Source organism: Sinocyclocheilus grahami, unplaced genomic scaffold (genome assembly GCF_001515645.1).
Source record: "Sinocyclocheilus grahami isolate Dianchi unplaced genomic scaffold, SAMN03320097.WGS_v1.1 scaffold446.1, whole genome shotgun sequence".
In the NCBI taxonomy this organism is placed as follows: domain Eukaryota; kingdom Metazoa; phylum Chordata; class Actinopteri; order Cypriniformes; family Cyprinidae; genus Sinocyclocheilus; species Sinocyclocheilus grahami.
The window spans coordinates 30,507-53,507 of NW_015505625.1; the positions used below are offsets into that span (position 1 = coordinate 30,507).

At 34.6% G+C, this 23,001-nt stretch overlaps 1 protein-coding gene across 1 annotated transcript; it reads left to right on the forward strand.

Annotated features, from left to right (window-relative positions):
• The first annotated feature begins 5,481 nt into the window (after positions 1–5,481).
• LOC107552293 (mitochondrial folate transporter/carrier-like) lies at positions 5,482–19,158 on the forward strand. The gene is made up of 7 exons (XM_016234153.1): positions 5,482–5,864; positions 6,978–7,128; positions 8,803–8,911; positions 12,989–13,102; positions 16,876–17,021; positions 18,226–18,405; positions 19,005–19,158. The coding sequence occupies exons 1-6, from the start codon at positions 5,678–5,680 to the stop codon at positions 18,350–18,352; spliced, it is 834 nt and encodes a 277-aa protein (XP_016089639.1). The 5' UTR covers positions 5,482–5,677; the 3' UTR covers positions 18,353–18,405; positions 19,005–19,158.
• Positions 19,159–23,001: the final 3,843 nt, after the last annotated feature.

Genomic DNA, 23,001 nt, shown 5'->3' on the forward strand with positions numbered 1-23,001 from the left:
GGTCCGATAGGAGAGCGAGGCGGAGCGACGGTCTTACGCAGGACAAAGATCAGATGGTCCGGTCGCACTTCCGCTGCCCCGCCCGCCGCGTTCATCGACGGGAGGCGAGAGAGTTGGGAAAGTTCCTTTGGAAATGTAGTAGGTTACAGATTACAAGTTACCCTATTCAAAATGTAATAAGTAGTGTAACTATTTCAGTTACTTTAAAGGGGTCATATGATTCGATTTCAATTTCTCCTTTCTCTTTGAAGTGTTACAAGCTCTTGGTGCATAAAGAAGATCTGTAAAGTTGCAAAGACTAAAGTCTCAAATCCAAAGAGATATTCTTTATAAAAGTTAAGAGTCAGCCACACCTACCTAAAACGGCTCGTTCTAACACGCCCCCACATGTCTACATCACTATGTGGGAAGATTTGCATAACGCCGCCCAAATGTTCACGCAAAGAAAGAAGGCGTAACTTTTATTCTCGTTGTAGTATTGTTGCTGCCGCCATGTCGTAAAGACGCTGTGTGCTTCGTTGTGAAAGCGAAACTACTTTGTTTGGTCTTCCAAAAAAGAACGATATCCACTTCGTCATGCCTAGAGCTGCTCAACTTAGTGCTGTGGATCGCCGGCACATTTTATGGAGGACTGTTTCCTGATCCTGGGAGAGTAACGTTAGACTAAAATGCCAGCAGTTCTGACTCACGTAAGTACGTTTTCATATTTAAAGGATTTGCCACTGATGATTCAAACGTGAGTTTTGGGCAGTGTAGAGTAGCACTTGTTGTTTGTCATTTCTCCGATCACAAATGCAGACATGGTTTTATGTTTACGCGGCGCGATGCAACGCAACGCATAAAAAGACAGTATAAGTCATTATAATCCATAATTATGTCCTCACTGGATGCAACAAATGCCTCGTTTATAATGGGTTTTAATGTTTTTGTCTCGTCGCTCCGGCCAGACACAGCGTCACAGTATGGTAGGGGCGTAACATTTCCGTCTCACGCTTGAGGTATTCGGCCAATCACAACACACTGGATAGCTGGCCAATCACAGCACACCTCGCTTTTCAGACCGATGAGCTTTGTAAAAATCGGCGCGTTTCAGAAAGGCGGGGCATAGAGGAGAAACAATAATGTACAGTATGTGGAAAATAATGTGTTTTTGTTACTTTAAACCGCATAAACACATTTCATTACACCTAATACACAAAATAATGTTCCTTTTAGCAGCATCATATGACCCCTTTAATAAAGTAATGGGTTACACTTTATTTTAAGGTGTCCTTGTAATTATAAATTTAAGTAGGCTACTGAGAAATAATATTAATTAACTTCATGTACCCTACTATACACTCTAAAAATGCTGGGTTAAATACAACCCAGTGCTGGGTAAAATAGGGACAAACCCAGCAATTGGGTTGTTTTGACCCAGCGGTTGGGTTAAATGTTTAACCCAACCTTCTGGGTAGTAACCCAACCGCTGGGTCAAAACAGCCCAATTGCTGGGTTTGTCCCTATTTTACCCAGCACTGGGTTGTATTTTACCCAGCATTTTTTAGAGTGCAGGGTTAACATTAGAGTAGTATTCACCACTGATTACTGTCAGACTTTCAAAATCCTTCATCACTTAAGATTATAATCATTTAATTTGAAAGCACGTCCACCACAAAATCAGACTTTAGCACCTCTTTTTACTTTGAGGTTGTTCTGAGGTTAAATGCAGATTTAAAATCATAACAAGATATAGTTTAATAGCTGTGATACCGTTTTTGAAATCAAATCTTTGTATAGCTATGACAGGAAACACAGGCTTCTAACAATGCCTTGCGGAAAAAAAACAGTTAATCTTAAAAAAATATAGCATATAGTCTACATAAATCGAAATAGGAAATAAAACAGTTATTGAATAAGCATTTGTACTATTCTGTGTCTTAAACTCCTGAAATATTGGTGCCTCATATTTTAGAGCAGTCGATGCAATTTATTAACGAAATCAATTACAGTTTTTTACGATTGCTTAAGCACAATTTTGAAAACAGGGCCCGGTTTGTCAAAACACTACACACAATTAACACAACCCTACACCAAAGTAGCACAACACTTCAGCTCATTTGCAAAATGGAACACTTTTGTCAAAACTATACACATACATTTTGTTACCATATACGAAACACACACATTTCATATGACTTTAATCTTTTTGAACCAGTTACACACTGCTGTTGCTAACCTAAAACACTTTTAGCAAGTCTAATTCTCAGTGATTAGAGTACTGTAAATGAAGTACACAGAGAAAGTGCAACTATACAATAGTTCACCAAACACTACGCCAGACCAATGCTGCGGACTGACGAAAATATCATTGATTTCTCTCCATATACACCAAATCAGTCAACATGGAGAATCACAACAAAACATGTCCCAGTTGTCATGCTACTACAGTAGTGTGCATAACACTGTTAGCTAAATTTTAGTGTGTAAGCAATCGTAAAAAAAAAACTGTAAATCTGTGTGTGTGTGTGTGTGTGTGTGTGTGTGTCTGTCTGTGTGTGTGTGTCTGTCTGTGTGTGTGTGTCTGTCTGTGTGTGTGTGTCTGTCTGTGTGTGTGTGTCTGTCTGTGTGTGTGTGTCTGTCTGTGTGTGTGTGTCTGTCTGTGTGTGTGTGTCTGTCTGTGTGTGTGTGTCTGTCTGTGTGTGTGTGTCTGTCTGTGTGTGTGTGTCTGTCTGTGTGTGTGTGTCTGTCTGTGTGTGTGTGTCTGTCTGTGTGTGTGTGTGTCTGTGTCTGTGTGTGTGTCTGTGTGTGTCTGTGTGTGTGTCTGTGTGTGACTGTGTCTGTGTGTGTGTCTGTGTGTGACTGTGTCTGTGTGTGACTGTGTCTGTGTGTGACTGTGTCTGTGTGTGACTGTAAAATATTCAGATGTAACCTCCTTTGTAATCGTTAACATTTTCACAAGCAACTGTATTTAAAAAATGTTTAAACATTTTTCTCAGTAACTGTAACTGATTACAATTACATTTATTTTGTAATTAAATTACATCATTCCATTACATATTACTACTTCCCAACACTGGTGACAAGTCATCAACCAGAATTTTTATTTATTTATTATGTTTTTAATGTATTATTATTTTTAAAAAGGTTTATGTCTCAGACTGTGGTGAATGAGAACTCTTTCTATTAGTTTAAATTATTTTTTTGTCTCCTCAGACCTCTTTAAGGAGTATGGTACCTAACTTAATGCCATTGCCATCAAATCATAGAAGGGCAATATAAAACTAAAAGGCATAACCCAAAACGAAGTATTAATTTGAATGTTAAAGTGATATATTTTAATTACTTTCATTAAATCTGGACGTCGGTTAGTGGCATTGCACATAGGCCTATAATCAGATTTCCACTACCTTTCAAAAGTTTGGGGTCAGTAAGTGTGTGTGTGTGTGTGTGTGTGTGTGTGTGTGTTTTTAATTCAGCAAGAACTAATTATGTTTGTCAAAAGTAACTGTGAATACATTTAAAATTATAAAAGATTTCTAATTCAAATAAATGCAGTTCTTTCTATTCATTAAAGAATCCTGAAAAAAATGTATCACTGTTTTCATCATTGATGATTATAAGAAAATCAGCATATTATACTGATTTCTGGAGGATCATGTGACACTGAAGACTGAAGTAATGATACTGAAAATACAGCTTTGATCACAGACATAAATTATATTTTTAAAATATATTTAAACAGAAAACAGTTATTTTAAACTGTATTAATAATTCACAGTTTTTGTTTCTACTGTATTTTTTTGATCAAATAAATGCAGCCTTGGTGAGTATAAAACTTCCTAAAAACATATAAAAATCTTACAGACCAGTTTAAACAACTGCTCACTGAAAAACTAAACAAAACAAGGAATAATGCAATCATATTATGCAATGCAAGTTTCATGATTTCATTATGAGAAACAATGGTGTCATTTCTTTACCACCAGATGCAATCATCAACAATCACTTTTTTTGTCAACAAACTGCCTTACAATTTATAACATTTTAGGTAATAATGGACCAACATGAGCATCATCTTTGGAGCAGGTATGATGTCTTATATGAAATGTGTGAATAGTTTTATACATCTAAAACATTACCTAAACATTTCAAAATAAATGCATCAAAATGATAAAAATGCAATTCGGATTTTATATTTGAGCTTCCACCTTATGATGTACTAATACTACTACTACAATCAACATCAAAAATAATCATTTAGGTCGAAATGGCATATATAAATTGTATGTAAAATATACATAAAATATAAAATGTGTCTGGTGTTTTCTTCTTCTTCTTTCAGATTGCTGTAGCCTATAAAATAACAACAGGTTTTGGAAGTAGTGTGAAGGAGAAAATTCATTCATTAAATTAATTAATTCATTCAAAATCAATCATTCATTCATTCATTTTGAGTACCTTGGATACATAGGCCTACTATAAGGCGTCTTATTATAAGCAGTGTTGGGGGTAACGCATTACAAGTAACGCGAGTTACGTAATCAGATTACTTTTTTCAAGTAACTAATAAAGTAACGCATTACTTTTTAATTTACAAGAGAATATCTGAGTTACTTTTTCAAATAAGTAACGCAAGTTACGTTTTTTTTCCAATGTTTTGACTGAAAGCTCTCCTGTCCCCATGTTGAGAGAAATCAGATGTTACTGTAGCTCTAAAATAAATATGAATATGCATTAATTCATCTCACTCACAAAAAAACTGATTCAGCATTCCTCAAAATGAATACAAATAATTCTCAGAATATGACGCAAACCTGCAATAATTAAATGTTAAAGAACACAAATATGCTTTATGTATTTAATCCCATTCTATTAACCAATGTCTTTGCTTCTGGCCTTCGATGATCCAGTTCAACTGTACTAATAAGCAAAAATTACTGTTTATTGCTGAAGTGTGTTGAAATGTCTTCTTCTGCATTCTACTGTACGGACTTAAATGTACTTTCCCTTCAGCCTGAGGTGCATTCATTTCACTTTTGGTGTGAAAAGGCTTTTATATATTTGCCAAAAATAGAACTTTTTTATTTTAAAAACAAACAAGCAAGCCCTGTCCAGATTTAAAAAGTAGCGCAAAAGTAACGTAACACATTACTTCCCATAAAAAGTAACTAAGTACCGTAATTAGTTACTTTTTTAGGGAGTAACGCAATATTGTAATGCATTACTTTTAAAAGTAACTTTCCCCAACACTGGTTATAATATAGTACAAAATATAGCACATTTACTCTGAACATATAAATAGCAGGTTACAGTAAATATAGTGTAATAAGTCGTCGTCAAATATAGCTCACGCTCAAGCGCTGAACAATGCACTCACGCGCACAGATTTCTAGAGCCTGTGGAGAGGGCGGAGCTCTGAAGGACGTCACATCATACGGGATGGGGATTGGCTGCTGCGACGCACGTCGCCCCGCCCACTGAGCTGCGTCACCACGCTCTGTTGTTTACCTTCTTCGAGAAGCGGAGGTCAGACGAGCGGTCGCGCTTAACAATGGCCCAGCGGTGGCTACTGAGTTTAATAGGTGCATTGGTTACTTGATGTTTATATATATATATACAGGGTTAGTGTGTCGCTGTCTGCCCTCACAGAGTGTATTGTCCTGCCTCCTGGCGCTCAGGCAGTCCGTAAACAAACATGAGCGCTACGGTTTCCAGGCAGAGGCACGCCGCAGACTCCTCTGGCTCTTCCGTGCCTCTTACTGCAAGCCTCCTGCGACTCTCGAAGCACATCAGATATGAAAACCTCGCCGCCGGACTCAGTGGGGGAGTTATTTCCACAATGGTGTTGCACCCCCTGGATCTGATCAAAATCAGGTTCGCAGGTGAGCACATGTTTGTCTTGTGTAATACTGCAGAGAGGGTCTCAAAACCTACAGCTGCCTGCCTGGACAGCATGCACTAATGGCCAAAAATACGGGTTAGACAGGCTTTTTAATTGTTTTTTGTAAAAAAAACTATGATATGAGTAAATATCAATAAAAAATAAATTACTCCTAGTTTTCCATTAGTTCTGGTAAATAAGTTAAATTATTAAAAGCTTGAAATTGCTATACAAGCAGCAGAGACAGAAACGCTATGTGTGTTCAGTTTCACAATCTGAAAAACTGTGTCATGCGCTCTAGGTTTTGTAGTGCTGCCAAACGATTAATCGCGATTAATCGCATCCCAAATAAAAGTTTTTGTTTACATAATATATGTGTGTGTGTGCTGTGTATATTTATTATGTGTATATAAATACTCACACATACAGCATATATTTTGAAAATATTGACATGTATCTACATATGTTTATATTCATATAATTTATATTATATATATATATATATATATATATATATATATGTATTTATGTAAACCTAACATATTTTTCTTAAATATATACTTGCATGTATGTGTATTCATAAATGCACACAGTACACATTCATGTATTATGTGAACAAAAATTTGTATTTCGGATGCGATTAATCATTCAGCAGCACTACTTTTGAGACGCAACCCAGAAAACGAAAAAAACATAGTACAAAATAGTATTTATAGCACATTTACTCTAAACATATAAATAGCAGGTTACAGTAAATATAGTGTAATAAGTCGTCGTCAAATATAGCTCACGCTCAAGCGCTGAACAATGCACTCACGCGCACAGATTTCTAGAGCCTGTGGAGATATATACATGATAAATAAATATACACAGTACACACTCGTATATTATGTGAACAAAAACTTGTATTTCGGATGCGATTAATCGTGATTAATCGTTCAGCAGCACTACTTTTGAGACGCAACCCAGAAAACTAAAAAAACACACAGAGGGCACAACACAGATTGCCTGCTAGTTTTACCTTTGCACTGGTCTTTTTCAAAGAGATTTTTAGATTGTTTTGAAGCAGAAGTGGGAGTGTGTTGTTTCCCCCACTGTTTCTTGCTCGTTCCAGTAAGTGATGGTCTGAAAATGCGACCCCAGTACGATGGCGTGGTGCACTGCATGAAGACCATCTGGAAGCTGGAAGGGATTAGAGGACTCTATCAGGGTGTGACCCCCAACATCTGGGGGGCCGGGGCATCGTGGGGCCTGTACTTCCTCTTGTAAGTAGTCAGAGTTGTGTTGAAAAGGGGAGCACGGAATGGAATTTCCTGTTTGAATGTATTTCTAAACACTTATTAACTTCACTATATTCAGTGTTGGGAAGGTTACTTAATAGGTTACAGATAAAAGCATCTGCTAAATGACTAAATGTAAATGTAATTTAATTAAAAAACAATTCTCAGTAACTGTGACGGATTACAGTTACATTTATTTTGTAATTAAATTACGTAACTCAGTTACATGTAACGAGTCACTCCCCAACACTTGACTATACAGTACTGATCAAAAGTTTGGGTCAATACATTTTTTTTTATTTACTTGCTAAATAAAATACTTTAATTTTAGCAAGGTTGCATTAAATTGATCAAAAAAAAATTTGTGTAATTTTCCAAAAGATTTGTATTTGAAATTAACATCCCTAGTTTTCAACCTTAATTATTAATCAGAAATGTTTCTTGAGCAGCAAATCAGCATATTAGAATGATTTCTGAAGATCATGTGACTGACGTAATGATGCTGAAAATTCAGCTGCGCATCACAGAAATAAATGACATTTTACAATATAGTAGTAATATATTTTAATATAAATTAAAATATCAAAATAATATAAATTAATTAGTAATATAAAACACGTTAATAGAAAACAAATGTTCAGTTCTAATAATATTTCACGATATTACTGTATTTTTAATAAATGCAGACTTGGTTAAATGCATAAAAAAAAAAAATCTTAATTATTCCAAACTTTTGACCAGCAGTGTATATATACTGTATATTTTTACTAAAACATTTTAAAGCATGAGAAATGCCAGATGGGAACATTTTTGACATACACGAGTCTTTTTAAACTATATACATATATATATATATATTCAAACAAAAAAAATGTTATTTTAAATTGTAATATTTCACAATATTACTGTATTTTTAGTCAAATAAATGCAGCCTTGGTGAGCAGAAAATACGTATCCTTAAACGTTTGAATATTAGTGTAACTGGCATTGATATAGTCTATTTTTACAAAAATAAATAAATACAAATAAACATATTAATCAATTAAAATATAATAACAAAATAACAATAATATAGAAGTGATCTTTCTTGAAAAGGCATGGATCCTTTAAAGTTCACAGGCCAAAAAAAGAAGCTGGCAACAGTGCTGTGTCAGTTGATAGTGTATGAGTTATGAAGACACTCCAGGAATTCATCTGACCTGATTTCAGATCCGGATCACTGGCAAACAAACTGTGTATGTGCAACTTTACACGGGTGCCAACACTGAAATATAAATAGTAGATCCTTGTTGATTTGGTCTTTGTCCTAAGCAGGCTGTAATGCCAAGAAGAACATTTCTCCTAATATTTTGTTATGCTGTGGAAAAAAAAGATTAAGTGTGAAGATCTGACCATAACAATAAATCTGGAGAGATGTAGCTCAGCAGTCTTATATCCAGCAGCACTGTTGATTTGCTCAAGTCCTACAGGTTGTAATGACATGCAAGTGAGTAAATTATGACGTTATGTATGTTTTCTAAGTTTACCTTCCCTGAAATCCACATGGTGATTCAATAACTGTTACATAAAGCATGGTCAGCTTACAGCACTGTACAATAGACATGCATGTGCTAAAGGACTCTGGGGACCATAACGTGGTCCTTTCTCATCTTCCCGCAGTTATAATGCTATTAAAGCGTACACGCAGGAGGGACGGCAAACAGAGCTGAGTGCTGGCGAACACCTGGTGTCTGCAGCGGAGGCAGGTCAGTTTGAGAAAGAGCCACCTGTGAGCCTGACAAACTAAACACAGCTAAATCTGCAGCTCAGCTATGAGACGGGAACAGCTGGAATGGCAGAGGCCTTGGAGACGCTGTGTTCCTCCGCCGGATCATTCCTGTTATGCCCGAACTTTAGGCTACGCCGCACACTCTGTGACTATCAGATGTTAACCACTTGTTTATGCTTGTTTTAATTTACTAAATTAGACCAGACTGAAGATAACAGGTCAAACTCAGAGGCTTGAACTTGATTGTTTGCACAGTGATAAGCAAGCAAACAGGATGGAAATGGCTGAAGTTAGATTTTTGTTGAAGTTAGAAGTCTGCTGAGGGCATTGAGTTAGTTTTCTTTCAAGATAACTTCAATGTTGTTGGTAATGTAATACAATTTTCGTATTTATTTTTAAGACGATCGAATATTTTAGAGTGACACAAACCAAATAATACCATAAAACGTCACAGACATCATTAAATCCACTAATGTTTTATTGACATTTAAGCTGTTGTTTTTCCATCCAAAAATTATTTCTTGGAGGATGTCATTAGGTAGTCATTTGAAAGGATATTTAAACAGAATGGAAAGTGAAATTGAGGATACGTAGATTGACGACAAAACTAAAACGGCATGTTTTATTTCAAACATTTAGATTAGAGATCGGATTTCTTAATAAAGTGACCCTTACGAAGCACCACCGACAGTTTTCTTTTTAAAAGAAATTAAATAATAAACACTTTTATTAAGCAAGGACATGCTAAATTGAACAAAAGTGACAGTAAAATACTTATAATGTTACAACATATTTCTATTGCGTATAAATGCTGTTCTTCTATCCCTTAAAGAAACAAATGTATCACAGTTTCTACAAAAATATGAAGCAGCACAACATTTTCAACATGGATAATAATGAGAACTGCTCATATCAGACTGATTTCTGAAGGATCATGTGACACTGAAGACTGGAGTAATGCTGCTGAAAATTCAGCTTTTATCACAGGAATAAATTACATTTTAAAATGTATTCAGTTTATTTAAACTGGAATAATATTTCAAATTTTTAGTGTTTTACTGTGCTTTTGATCAAATACATACCACCTTGTTGAGCAGAAGAGACGTCGTTCAAAAACAAAATCTCACTTTTTAAAGGTAGTGTAAGTGTATGGAAATGAGGACATTTTTGCATAGTTTTAAACAGGGCTGGGCGATATAGCTAAAAAAACGTATCAACGATATAATGTTTCGTATCGTTCAGTATCGATAATTATTGACATTTTTTATAACCCTTTTTAAAACAGAGCAATATAATTTTTTTATAAATTTAACCACTATTTTTAATTTACTCTATTTATTAAGACAACAAATATTTTTGTTGTTTTGTTTTAACAGTCAAACACAAAATAACATTTAAACAAATATCTCCTTTCTTATGTTTTATATAAAGATTAAATAAGTCTTAAAGGGGTCATATGATGCTTTTTTAAAGATCTTAATACAAAGAGCTGAAGCGCCATTCGCACAGATTGGATTTAAAAACATAAGAGACTCAGTGAAATGGAATAAACCTCCACAAATTCGCAACGTGTTTTAACTTTGCATGACGCGAGTGCAGCAGTCATATTTGTCTGTCTAAAAAATGCGCTGAATATGCGTTCTGTGTGAATGGCTAGGTTTCGGTTTTAACCTAATCAAGATCTTCTACGCATTGAGCTTCTATATTTCTCTAATATTTTGAATGAATAACGCAGCAGCGGCGCGTCTCGTGGGCTAGACTTATAAAACATTAAAATGCAACAACGTCACTTACATTACCATCACCGCATCTCGCGCGCCACTGATGACGCTCCCTGACGCACTCCTAACATTGGATTGCACCGTTTTTGCATTCAAATGCAATTTTTTTTATTTTAAATTCGACTAATATTCATTCTTTATTCACAATCTCCTCATCACATACAAGCATAGCACAAACGTCACTCAAAGCACGTGCCTATACCGTGCGCTATATCGAACATTTTTTCTATCGTTATCGATGAAGGTGTACCGTCGATAAATACCGATACCGTTTTATCGCCCAGGCCTAGTTTTAAACCAGATTTTACAGAAATTAGCTCAAAATATGATGAAATATGTAACTTACCTCTAATTAAATTGTGTTGCTTGAGGTAACAGTAGATGCAGTAGTAACTTAAGAGTTCACAGTCGCACAGTAAATGTGTTGTACGTTCAGTTCACTTACACTAATGTTATCAGCGTTTAAATGAGATTCTCTGTTTGCCGTTGACTGCGTGAAGCATTGGCCTTGATTCTGTCTCTGCAGATTTTAATCACGTTACTGCGTTCATTTCTTTAAATAAAAATGGCAGGGAAAAATGATTTGCAATATCACAGTTCATTCCAGTCAAGAATGCAGGAATAATATGCAATCAGTTTTTACCACCTAATTAGCACGTTTTACTGAAAATTATGCTGTTTCAGAGAAATCTTCAAAGCATTATGAGACATTTTTCTGTAAAGTGTGTCAGAGTAGAAGTAATTTAGGAGGACGGGTCTTAGTGAAGGGTCAATTGCCAGCTCTCTGCTTACTTAGTTGTATGGGAAAAAATTTAAAACAGAAACTGCATCTTTCCATTTCTCAAAATGGCAACTTTATTTCAGGTAATTGCAACTTTATATCTTGTAATTACGACTGTATGTCTCATAGCAATGTGACTATTTCTTATTTTAGACTACCTCACAATTACCAGTTTTAGGTTTTACACAAAGGTTGAAATTGACCTATGTTTGAGATATTTAAAAAAAGAAACTAATTTAATTTCTATCCTATTTCCATCCTGTGTGTTAATATACTGTATATATATGATGAGGATATGAAAGTGCTTTGCATAACAAGAATGACCAGCTTCAAAACGGTTTTCTATGTGGCCGATTTGAAACTGACAAAAAAATAGAGAAGAAACAAGATTGTGGTATCAGCTTAGGAAGTGAAACACGCAGCTTTTTTCAATTCATCACTAAAGAAGATGCGATTAATCGCGATTAATGGTTTGACAGCACTAATCTTTATATATAATTTCATTATTCATACTTCTGTTGTCTCTGAAATATGGTTAAAGTGTACTGCTGTAAAATGTACTGACAAGCATTTATGGTAAACTAAAATATACTTTAATGTCATTTCTAGTGAAGCTTGCATGGTGTATTTAAATATTTGTATAACTACACATAAATAATGATGGCATTGGAATTTAATACTAAAATATATTAACTTTAAATGTAATATCAAATAACCCTCTACAGTTAAAATTATAATCAAGTACTTTACATGTGCTTTAGTATGTTGGTCAACACATCAAAATGTGTACTTTTTAAAACATGACAAAAGATTATTAAAATATGATTTAAAATGTACTTTAAAGTAATTTGACATCATTTCATAGTCCATTTAAAAAAATGTACTTAAGTGCGTTTAGAAATATAGTCCTGAAAGTTCTCTCTCTTTAAGTACACTTAAGTGGCCTTTTATTTCATTAGTATTATATTATCATCAAGTACAGTTTTTAAAAATATACTTTTAAGATTCGAAGTACAATACAAGTGCACATTCAATACAATTAATTGCACTTTCTTTTTTTCACAAGGGTCATCTGTGCAAGTTTGTCTTTTGTATTCTAAATTAGTGTAATAATTGACTAGTAATAACTTAATAACCTGTTCTCATTGAATATAATATCATACTCTGATATGTTTCACATTATGGCTGTAAAATGAATTGCATTTCATGTTGACTTTAAATAGTGGGCTGATCCAGCTTTTTGCTCTGTAACATTGTATTTTTCTGTAGGGCCACAAGAGGGTGTGATTGTATTATGTTTAGAGGATTGATCCAGCTCTTAACCTGTGCTTCCAGTTAAGCCTAAATACAGTATAGGCTCAATTCTTTGTGAGTCACGCCAGATTGTATTGAAGTAGACTTCCTTCTAGTTTAATTCTAGTCTAGTCTAGTTGAACACGATGACGTTGCTTTTAGTCTGAGGTAACTGTGTGATTGTGGTTTTGTGAGCCTCATTTTGTTGGTCTGCCTCTTTAGGGTTTCGTGCCTGGACTGGTGGGGACTTCCCATGCTGCACTGCAGTTCATGACCTATGAGGGACTAAAAAGAGAGCAGAACAAATACAAGAAGATGCCATCTGAATCGCTGCTGGTGAGCAAGTAAAAACAGCCTTACATTTTTAGCACACACTAGGAACGTACAATAGGATGAGATGCAGCACTGTGATTTTCATATCAACTGAAATTGTGTAGTTTTCCTATGCGTATGGTACATATGGTACAGCTTATTTTGACAGGAATGGGACATATGACAGATGTTTTACCATTCGGTGTGTCATGTATGTCCACCGTAAAGGTTGCAAATGTCCAGTCCTTCAATATAACTGGAAATAAAAATGTAAAAATAAAAGATATTTCCGTGACTTTTTCAGATCTTCAAGGGTTAGTTCACCCAAAAATGAAAATTAGCCTGTGTTTTACTCACCCTCGAAGCATCCTAGGTGTATATGACTTTTTTCTTTCAGACGAATCCAGTCGGAGTTATATTAAAAATTGTCCTGGCTATTCCAAATGTTATCATTGCAGTCAGCGTTATCATTGCAGTTGAACAGTCCACAAGTCGTCAAATAAAGCGTGCGCATTCATAATAAAACGTGCTTCACATGGCTCCGGGGGGTGAATAAAGGCCTTCTGTAGTGAAGCCATGCATTTTTGTAAGAAAAATATCCATATTTCAAACGTAATAAACACTTTTCTCTCACTTCTGGTTTCTGTCATATGCGGAAGTCGTTCCGGTGGACGGCGTATGACGTATTAGGCGCTCCTCTGAGATATGCTAGTCTCGCGAGTTTGTTGAAAGGAGCAAAGGAAGCAAAGCTTCCTTACTCTAGTAAAGGAAAATCAGTCTCCTTTTGGCTCATATCGAAATCCTCCAATATTTTTCTTTGCAAATCTTCGGTTTGTACTTCTAATTCGTGACCGGCGTTTTGTTTTGTTGTCTCTCCGCGTTCGGCATTTTATTATGAATGCGATCGCTTTATTTGACGACTTGTGGACTGTTGAACTGCGACACCCGCTGACTGCAATGATAGAGCTTGGAATAGCCAGGACAATTTTTAATATAACTCCGACTGGATTCGTCTGAAAGAAGAAAGTCATATATACCTAGGATGCTTCGAGGGTGAGTAAAACACAGGCCAATTTTCATTTTTGGGTCAGCTAACCCTTTAATTAAAGGGATGTTTCACCCAAAAAATAGCCACTTTTCCATTGTCCGGCCAGTTCAAGCCAGTGCTTTCAACGGGCCGGGTGGGACTAATAGCCTCAGACCCAAAATCATGCCGTTTCCACCGTCAGGCCAGAAGCTCCGCTGCACTTCACTAAAACCAGCCCTTTACACGCCTCTCAGGAACAACACCACACTACCCCAGCATTTCACCAACAAAGAGAAGTTATCAGAAAACTAATCAGAAATAAATCAATGGAACTAGCGCGATCACAAAACGAACATGATAAGAGAGGCCGTTTGTTTGCATTTTTTGTTGTTTACTTAAAGATTTAAATCCAAAAGCATCGCTGTTTTAATAAGTGATGCATTGATCATATTGAATTAATTTGTCAGGATTGAAAATGTCACAAAGAAATAAAGTGTAATTTACCGTTATTTCACAAACGAAAGAGGACTCATACTTATTCAGTCGCGTGTTTCTGTTTATTTGTGGTCACAGTATACATCACATTTATTTTCTTTGGAATTCAGACCTAAGGTTGGTCTCTTTTCAAAGAAGACATATAGAAGATTATTGCTGACGTGAAAGCATTTCAAAAAAAGAAAGTATAAAAAAAGTTTTAAGTTTACAGTAAAGATAATGTAGTATACTAATAGTTTTTTTTTATATACAATAAATATATATTTTTTGTAATTCACTGTTTTTTATTTTGATAGAACACACAAAAAAAACATTACAACAAAGGAGAGAAAACCTATTAAATAAACCATTGCCCTCCCAGAACCTCCCCCCATCCCACACCCACCCCATCGCACCCCAGGACCCACATAAACACAAAAGTAAAACAATATAAAATCAAATAAAAATATATAAAAAAACAAAATTGGTAATAATATTAACAGAATTACATCTTTAGATTAACCATTGCATTACTGGGTGAATTTGAAGATTATTACCCCGAGGAACCTGTTGAGATTTTAATGCAGAACGAAGTTGAAAATATAGAAATAACGTTTTACGGGAAATGTTAAATCTTTCAAATTGATTTCTCTCCATTTATATCGTTTAACGTTAGAATACCTTTTGAAACCCAAGTTGGATGTACAAATGGTTGTCCACCAGAAAGCAGATTTAGATTGTGCCATACGGGAGTATGGGTATGCCATATAGTTTTAGATGAAAAAAGGGATTCAATCTTTTTAAATATTTGGAGAGTATAGGAAAGTATAGGTCCATAATGTAATGAGCACTTCCTATACGTAAGGCCAGAAAATAAAAAATCTTGCAAGCGAACTGGTGAAATAAGCTCTTGCTCTATTTCTTTCCACGAGGACTGTGAACAAGGATCAAACCATTTCTTAACTGAGAGCAGAATAAAGGACCAATGATACCATTTAAAATTTGGACAACCCCATCCACCTTTTATTTTAGTTCTTTGAAGTGCAGACCACTTAACGCGGGGACGTTTTCCATTCCAAATATATTTTATTAGTAAAGAATCTAGTTTTTTCCAATAATTTGTAGGTGGGGGGTACAATAAATATTTTATAAAATATGTTGCACTCTAAAATTGCTATAAAATCAAAGTCATATGTCTAACCAATTTATGTTCCAAATTTGAAGTTGATATCACAAAAATTGTGGCTGCCTCCTGTGAGATTTTGTTTGGGCACTATACCAAAAATAACCACTGGGTTACACCCAAACTCGTGTTGAATTCTTTTGATGCAGCTTTCTGTCACAAATCAATCATTTTCTGTCACAATATCACTTCTATTACAAAACAGTTACCAAATATGGAACCTTGACTGTCAGACCTTTCCAGCGATATCTGTTTTGTCAAGATTACAAAAAGATTCGATTTTCGAAAACACAAGCCACAAAATCACAGAGTCTATATACAGTATATGTTTTTATATCGTGATTCATACCCCTAAAAGAGCGACGTATCCCCTGACATACAAACATTTAGAGACAGATTACAAAAAATGTATGCATTTAATTCATAAAATTTCAATGCAATCCTAATAAGCTAATGCTGAACAACAGCTTTTTAAACAGGTAAGTCTCCTCCAACATGCGTAAATATATGAAATAGATCAACTAGATATATATATAGATAGATAGATAGAGGACAGATTGATAGATAAGACAGACAGATAGATAGATAGATGGATATATATATATATATATATATATATATATATATATATATATATATATATATATATATATATATATATATAACATTTACGTGTATATATATACAGTATATATATATATATACATATATATATAGATAGATAGATCAGGATATTTTTTAATAGAACTAACTCCGATTATATTCGTCTGAAAGAAGAAAGTCATATACACCTAGGATGGCTTGAGGGTGAGTAAATCACGGGTTTATTTTCATTTCTGGGTGAACTAACCCTTTCATTTCAATGACATTTCTGGACCTGGAAACCTTTGCAGAATAATATTACCTAATAAAACTCTTGCGCTCAGACGGTGTCTTGAGCTATAAACGCATCCAAATTTATTTTCAACATTTTATGAGATGCCATAAAGGCACCACAGACAAGAATGAGCCGTACTATTATGTGGCATTTGACTGTATATTATAACCTTTAGAAAGAGCGGTTTATGTGATCTCTGTGAGTCAGTCTCTCCGTCCCGTCTGTCTCTGCTTCAGTCTCCATTGGAATACATCACCATGGCAGCCATTTCCAAAATATTTGCTGTAGCAGTGACCTACCCGTACCAGGTGGTGCGCGCTCGCCTGCAGGACCAGCACAACAACTACAGCGGCATCGTGGACGTCATCCAGAGGACGTGGAGGTATGAGTCAAACGCTCTTCAGTCTCCATCACTGAGCATTCAGAGATCAGAGATCAAAACAAAACAGTGAATCATTCATTTGGATTCCTTTATTGAAGTCCTTTTTTAGAATGATTAGTTTTTTCTTTTTTGAGTTTATCGCTGTTTTCACGTCACCATAATTAAATGAACTGGATTAGTATTTAAGTTGTATTTGATGTAGATATACACTACCATTCAAAAGTGTTGAGTCAAGACAGTTAGAGTCTCTTAAGGCTGCATTTATTTGATCAGAAATACAGTAATATTAATAATAAGCCGAAACTTTTGAATGCTAATGTGTATGTCTCATTGTTTTTATGTTCAATTAATACTGCTTTGTAAATATTAATAATAATGAATAAATATGAATAATAACAATAATAATTACCAAATATTAATGGAGTCAGTGACTTATAAGAGTATATATAATAAAGAAACAAAAATGGTAAAGAAAATCGACGAGAAAAACCTTTACAAATCTAGTTTCAAATAGATGCGTTCTTAGAAATGTATTCTTTGTTAATTAATGATCATTTGAAATGGTTTAGAATTTAGTTTTTTTCGTTTTAAAACTAAAACTTAAAAAAACAAAGCTGAAACAAAAAAATGTACAAGAAAAACCTTTAAAAAGCTAGTATAAAATACTTGCGTTCTTAGAAATGTATTCTCTGTTAATTAATGATAATTTAACATGGTTTAAAAAAATCTTTTCATTTTAAAACTAAAACTTAAAAGAAAATTGATTGATTTCACCTTGATTTGACTTTTGGTAAAATGTTGGGCTTTTGGTAAAATAATAATAATAAATATAATTATATAAATAATAATAATAATAAATATAATAATATAAATAATAATAATAATAAATATTTTTAACTAAATAATAATGAATGATTATCCCAAAATACTTAAAGGTTTTCCTTCATTTATTTAAATGATTTTATTCATTATAATGTCATGACAGTTGAATCACCCTGGCATTTTTCATGTTATGCATAACAACATTCTTTTAACCATTCTTAAACCTTATGATACCTTATTTTTAAAGATATTGTCCTCTTAAACCATTTGTAGCTATGTTTTGTTAGCAGCTCTTCATAGAGATTGGAGAGGCACTGCCAGGAATACTGTGACTCATCTGACTGTACATCAGCTCAGTATGTTTGTGTTTGGCTCTCTCTAGCAACGAGGGGATCGAGGGCTTTTACAAAGGCATGGTCCCAAACCTGGTGCGAGTCATTCCAGCGTGCTGCATCACATTTTTGGTGTTCGAAAATGTGTCACGCTTACTTTTGGGCGAGTATCACTAAAGCTTCAGCTTCAAACGCAACCACGGACCAACTCAACGCAATATACCAGGACTGTGTGTGTGTGTGTGTGTGTGTGTGAGTGTGTTTACGCGTTTTTGTGACAAATGAGGACATAAATTTGTATAATGACAAAGGTATGACATAGGTATTACAAGGAGAAGGTGACTTTTCAGGACATTACCCCATGTCCCCACTTTTCAAAACGCTTATAAATCACACAGAATGGAGTGTATTGAAAATCTGAAATAGCAGAAAGTCTCCTGTGAGGGGTAGGTTTAGGGGTAGGGTTGGTGTAGGGCAATAGAATATACGGTCTGTACAGTATAAAAACCATTACACCTATGGGATGTCCCCACTTTTCACAAATGTAAACCTGTGTGTGTGTGTGTGCTTGTGAGTGTGTGTGTGTGAGAGAGTGTGTGTGTGTGTGAGAGAGTGTGTGAGAGAGAGTGTGTGTGTGTGTGTGTGAGTGTGCTTGTGAGAGTGTGTGTGTGTGAGAGTGTGTGAGTGTGCGTGCGAGTGTGTGTGTGTGTCAGTGTGAATGTGTGCGTGTGTTTGCGTGCGTGTGTGTGTGTGTGTGTGCAAGTGTGTGTGTGTGTGCGAGTGTGTGCGTGCATGTGTGTGTGTGTGTGTGTGTGTGTGTAAGAGATAGTGTGAGTGTGTGTGTGTGTGTGTTAGAGACGAGCAGGAATACCAAACATTTCCTGTTTAACTCTGAACTCGACATGAATGCAGACAAAACTAGCATTTAGTTTGTGCACTGAATGAACAGAAGAAACTACAGGTGCATATATATATATATATATATATATATATATATATATATGATATTGACCATTTGGAGTAATCCTATGGCTCACATGCTAATATTATTGTTTCAATGTTTCAAATCCCTTAATTTTCTTCCCTCTAAAACAAAGAAAGAACAGGTGCATATATATATATATATATATATATATATATATATATGATATTGTTGTATTGTTGAGTTTATTGAGAGAATATCCATACTGTCTTGAATATTCAACTACGAAAAGGTGTAATTTCAAGTTGTCAATGACAAGAACGGCTCGTGGAAAAGTGGATTCAAGCCATCCTGTGACGATGCAACCGAACACAGTATTCACCAAACACAGTGCATAAGAAGATGTTTGTCTGTTTTTATGATATTTTCACCAAACAGCTGCTATATTTGCTGAGCTAGGCGAGTGAAAGCCACTCAGCAGATCTCTTCAGCATGCTCAGGAAATGATGTCACGCTGCAGGATAATAGCACACAGGCCTGGAGAAACCGATACTTTACTGGAGGACAGGAGCAGATTTTAAGCAGATGTGTGTGGATGACATCTACTGGAAGAGAGGAACGCTTTAACTGAGTAACTGAAAGGCTGTTATGTTTGTATATATGAATGTGCTATTGTCAGTGACGCACAAAGAAGAGCTGATGTACGTATAAGCCATTTTTACACATCCAATAAAGGAATATATGTAACAGACACAGGCTATGTTTTTAATAATGACTGACAGAAGCCCGATAAACCATTTCACTTGTGAACGGTTCGGACTTTTCACTGCATCAGAAACAGTTAATCACATCACTGGCAGTTTACGCTCACATGCTGAGATTTTGTGCACTTAGTTGTATTGAATGTGCTTTGTAGTGTACTATCTGCACTTGAAGATAATATAATATCAAATAAAATAAATGGCCATTTAAGTGTGCTTAAAGACTTTAATCATGGTTTTTAACTAGTGCTGTAAAACGATTAATCGCGATTAATTGCATCCAAAATAAAAGTTTTTGTTTACAAAATATATGTATGTGTACTGTGTATATTTATTGTGTATATATAAATACACATGCATATATATATATTTCAGAAAAGTTTATATATTAAATATATTTATATATAATATAAATTATATGAATATAAATATATACATGTACATATTTTCAAAATGTATACTGTATGAGTATGTATTTATATATACATAATAAACACAGCACACAAACATATATCATGTTATCAAAAACTTATTTTAGATGCGATTAATCGCGATTAATCGTTTTACAGCACTATTTTTAACACACTTAAGTAGACTTTCAAAAAATGCACTTTGTAATAATGTTAAACGTTTTACTTTAAAATAAATTTTAAGGCATGCTTTAATCTTTTGTCATGCTTTAAAGTAGTACACTTATTTTGATGTGTTGACTAACATACTAAAGCACATGTAAATTACTTGATTATACTTTGAACTGTAGCATGCAGCAGTATTACATTTAAAGTTCATATATGTTTATAATTTCAAATGTGTAATTACACATTAAATTAAATATTAAATACATGACAAGTTTCAATAGAAATGACATTAAAGTATATTTTAGTTAATCATAAATGCTTGTCAGTACATTTGGTAGCACACTTTAACCATATTTAAATGACAATATAATTATGAAATAACATAAATGTACTTAAGTCCTACTTACAATGTGTGTTAAAATCACTCTAACCTTCAGCTAACTGCATTTAATAATATAAACTATAATACATTTTCAGTTAGTTGTACATAACATGCAATTAATAACTCTTAAAACCATGTTAAAATGCACTTCTTTTCACAATGTGATTCTCAGACCAGCACGTTTTTTTTAATCATTGGGTGATTGGGGATATAACAGCATTTTTTGTTATTTAATGCAGTGATATTCCAACATATGACTTATATGTACTTACTGTATATGGGCCAGTGTGTCTTAACCTGTAGTAACGGGAATCTGAACACTCAGCAGCAGCTGTGAAACTACTTCAGTACCACAGACATTCCAAGCCTTGGTCATGCTGCACACACCTCAGCCCGCTGCGTTTTCCATCTACACCCCATTTAGGATGCTGGTACTTTTGGCTTTTTTGCATCAGCATTTTAAGCCAATTACCAAGACTTTGGTTTAAATTAAAATAGGCCTTTTTAATATGTATAAAAGTGTTCTATTTTTTTATTTTTTTCAAAACATTTAGAATTTAAGCAAAAAAGCATGAGTTCTAAAAATGGCCAGGGACGTCTCCAGACAACCGGATATAATCATGTAGAAAAATGTGTGTATGGTATAATATCTATCTATGGAATAAAGGGGGGAATGTCCTAAAGTAATGCCTGTCATATGTCAACCCCAAAATTATAATAAAAAATATATACATATATTTGAATTTGGAACATTTTCACAAAAATTAAGCATACGGTATTTCTTCTCGTTTATATATATATATTACAGTAAAGAAAATTAGATTTGTTTTCACATTACATTTTTATTTGTGAGGTCAAACATGACTTGACTTTTCTTCATAGTTATAGGTAATAAAAACACAATGGCTACAAAAATATGAGTTGTAGTCATCCAGGCACAAAAGGAAGAGCCACTAAATAAATATCAGCAAAGCAAGGATTGTCTTTGTTGGACTCTCCTTAAAATGGTGGTATTATTGTACAGTGATGACCTCATATGTAACATGATATTTACATTGTACAACGTACTTTTCTCAAAAGTTTCATTATGGTAGTGTCCAAAAAACATGGTGCTTCTATTTTGTAATTGTCTGTACTATCTAAACTGAGAATACTGAATTCCACAACTTTCAAAATGAGAATAATAATCTGACAAGACATGAGAGACTGCACAGACTCAAAGCAACTCTATTAGCTTTAATTTGTCCCATTTCTGTGAGGAAGGTAGATGTCTTCTATTGCCACGGTGATGATGACAGTGATCAGTTCTGAAGATGAGAAGCTCATTTTGGAAGCTCTTCAATGATCACCCGGGATACAGAGTTCCATCCTGTCGACGCGTCTCCGCGAGGATAATCGGCACATGTGCCCACCCAGATCCCAACATCCACCAGCCCAGCCTGGATCCCGTCACAGAGCCCCTCCACTGACACACACACACACACATACACACACCATCAGCAATACTGTATACTCTAGTCTTATACACAGTATGTGTTATTAGTATGTGTTATTCATGTGCTATCATTAATATTAAGTAAAATACAAACACACATATAGCACAAATAATTGATTTAAGAAGAAACCTTCTACTTTTTATCTATCCATCTATCTGTCTGTCTGTCTGATCTATCAATCTGTCTATCTTCTATCCATCAGTCTGTCTGTCTGTCTATTTATCTATCAATCTGTCTGTCCTCTATCTGTCTATCTATCAATCTATCTATCTATCTATCTATCTATCTATCTATCTATCTATCTATCTATCTATCTATCTATCTATCTATCTATCTATCTATCTATCTATCTATCTATCTATCTATCTATCTATCTATCTATCTATCTATCTATCTATCTATCTATCTATCTATCTATCTATCTATCTATCTATCTATCTATCTATCTATCTATCTATCTATCTATCTATCTATCTATCTATCTATCTATCTATCTATCTATCTATCTATCTATCTGTCTGTCTGTCTGTCTATTTATCTATCTATCATCTGTCTGTCTTCTATCCATCTGTCTATCATCTGTCTGTCTTCTATCTATCTGCCTGTCTGTCTTTTGTCTATCATCTGTCTGTCTGTCTGTCTATTTATCTATCTATCTGTCTATCATCTGTCTGTCTTCTATCCATC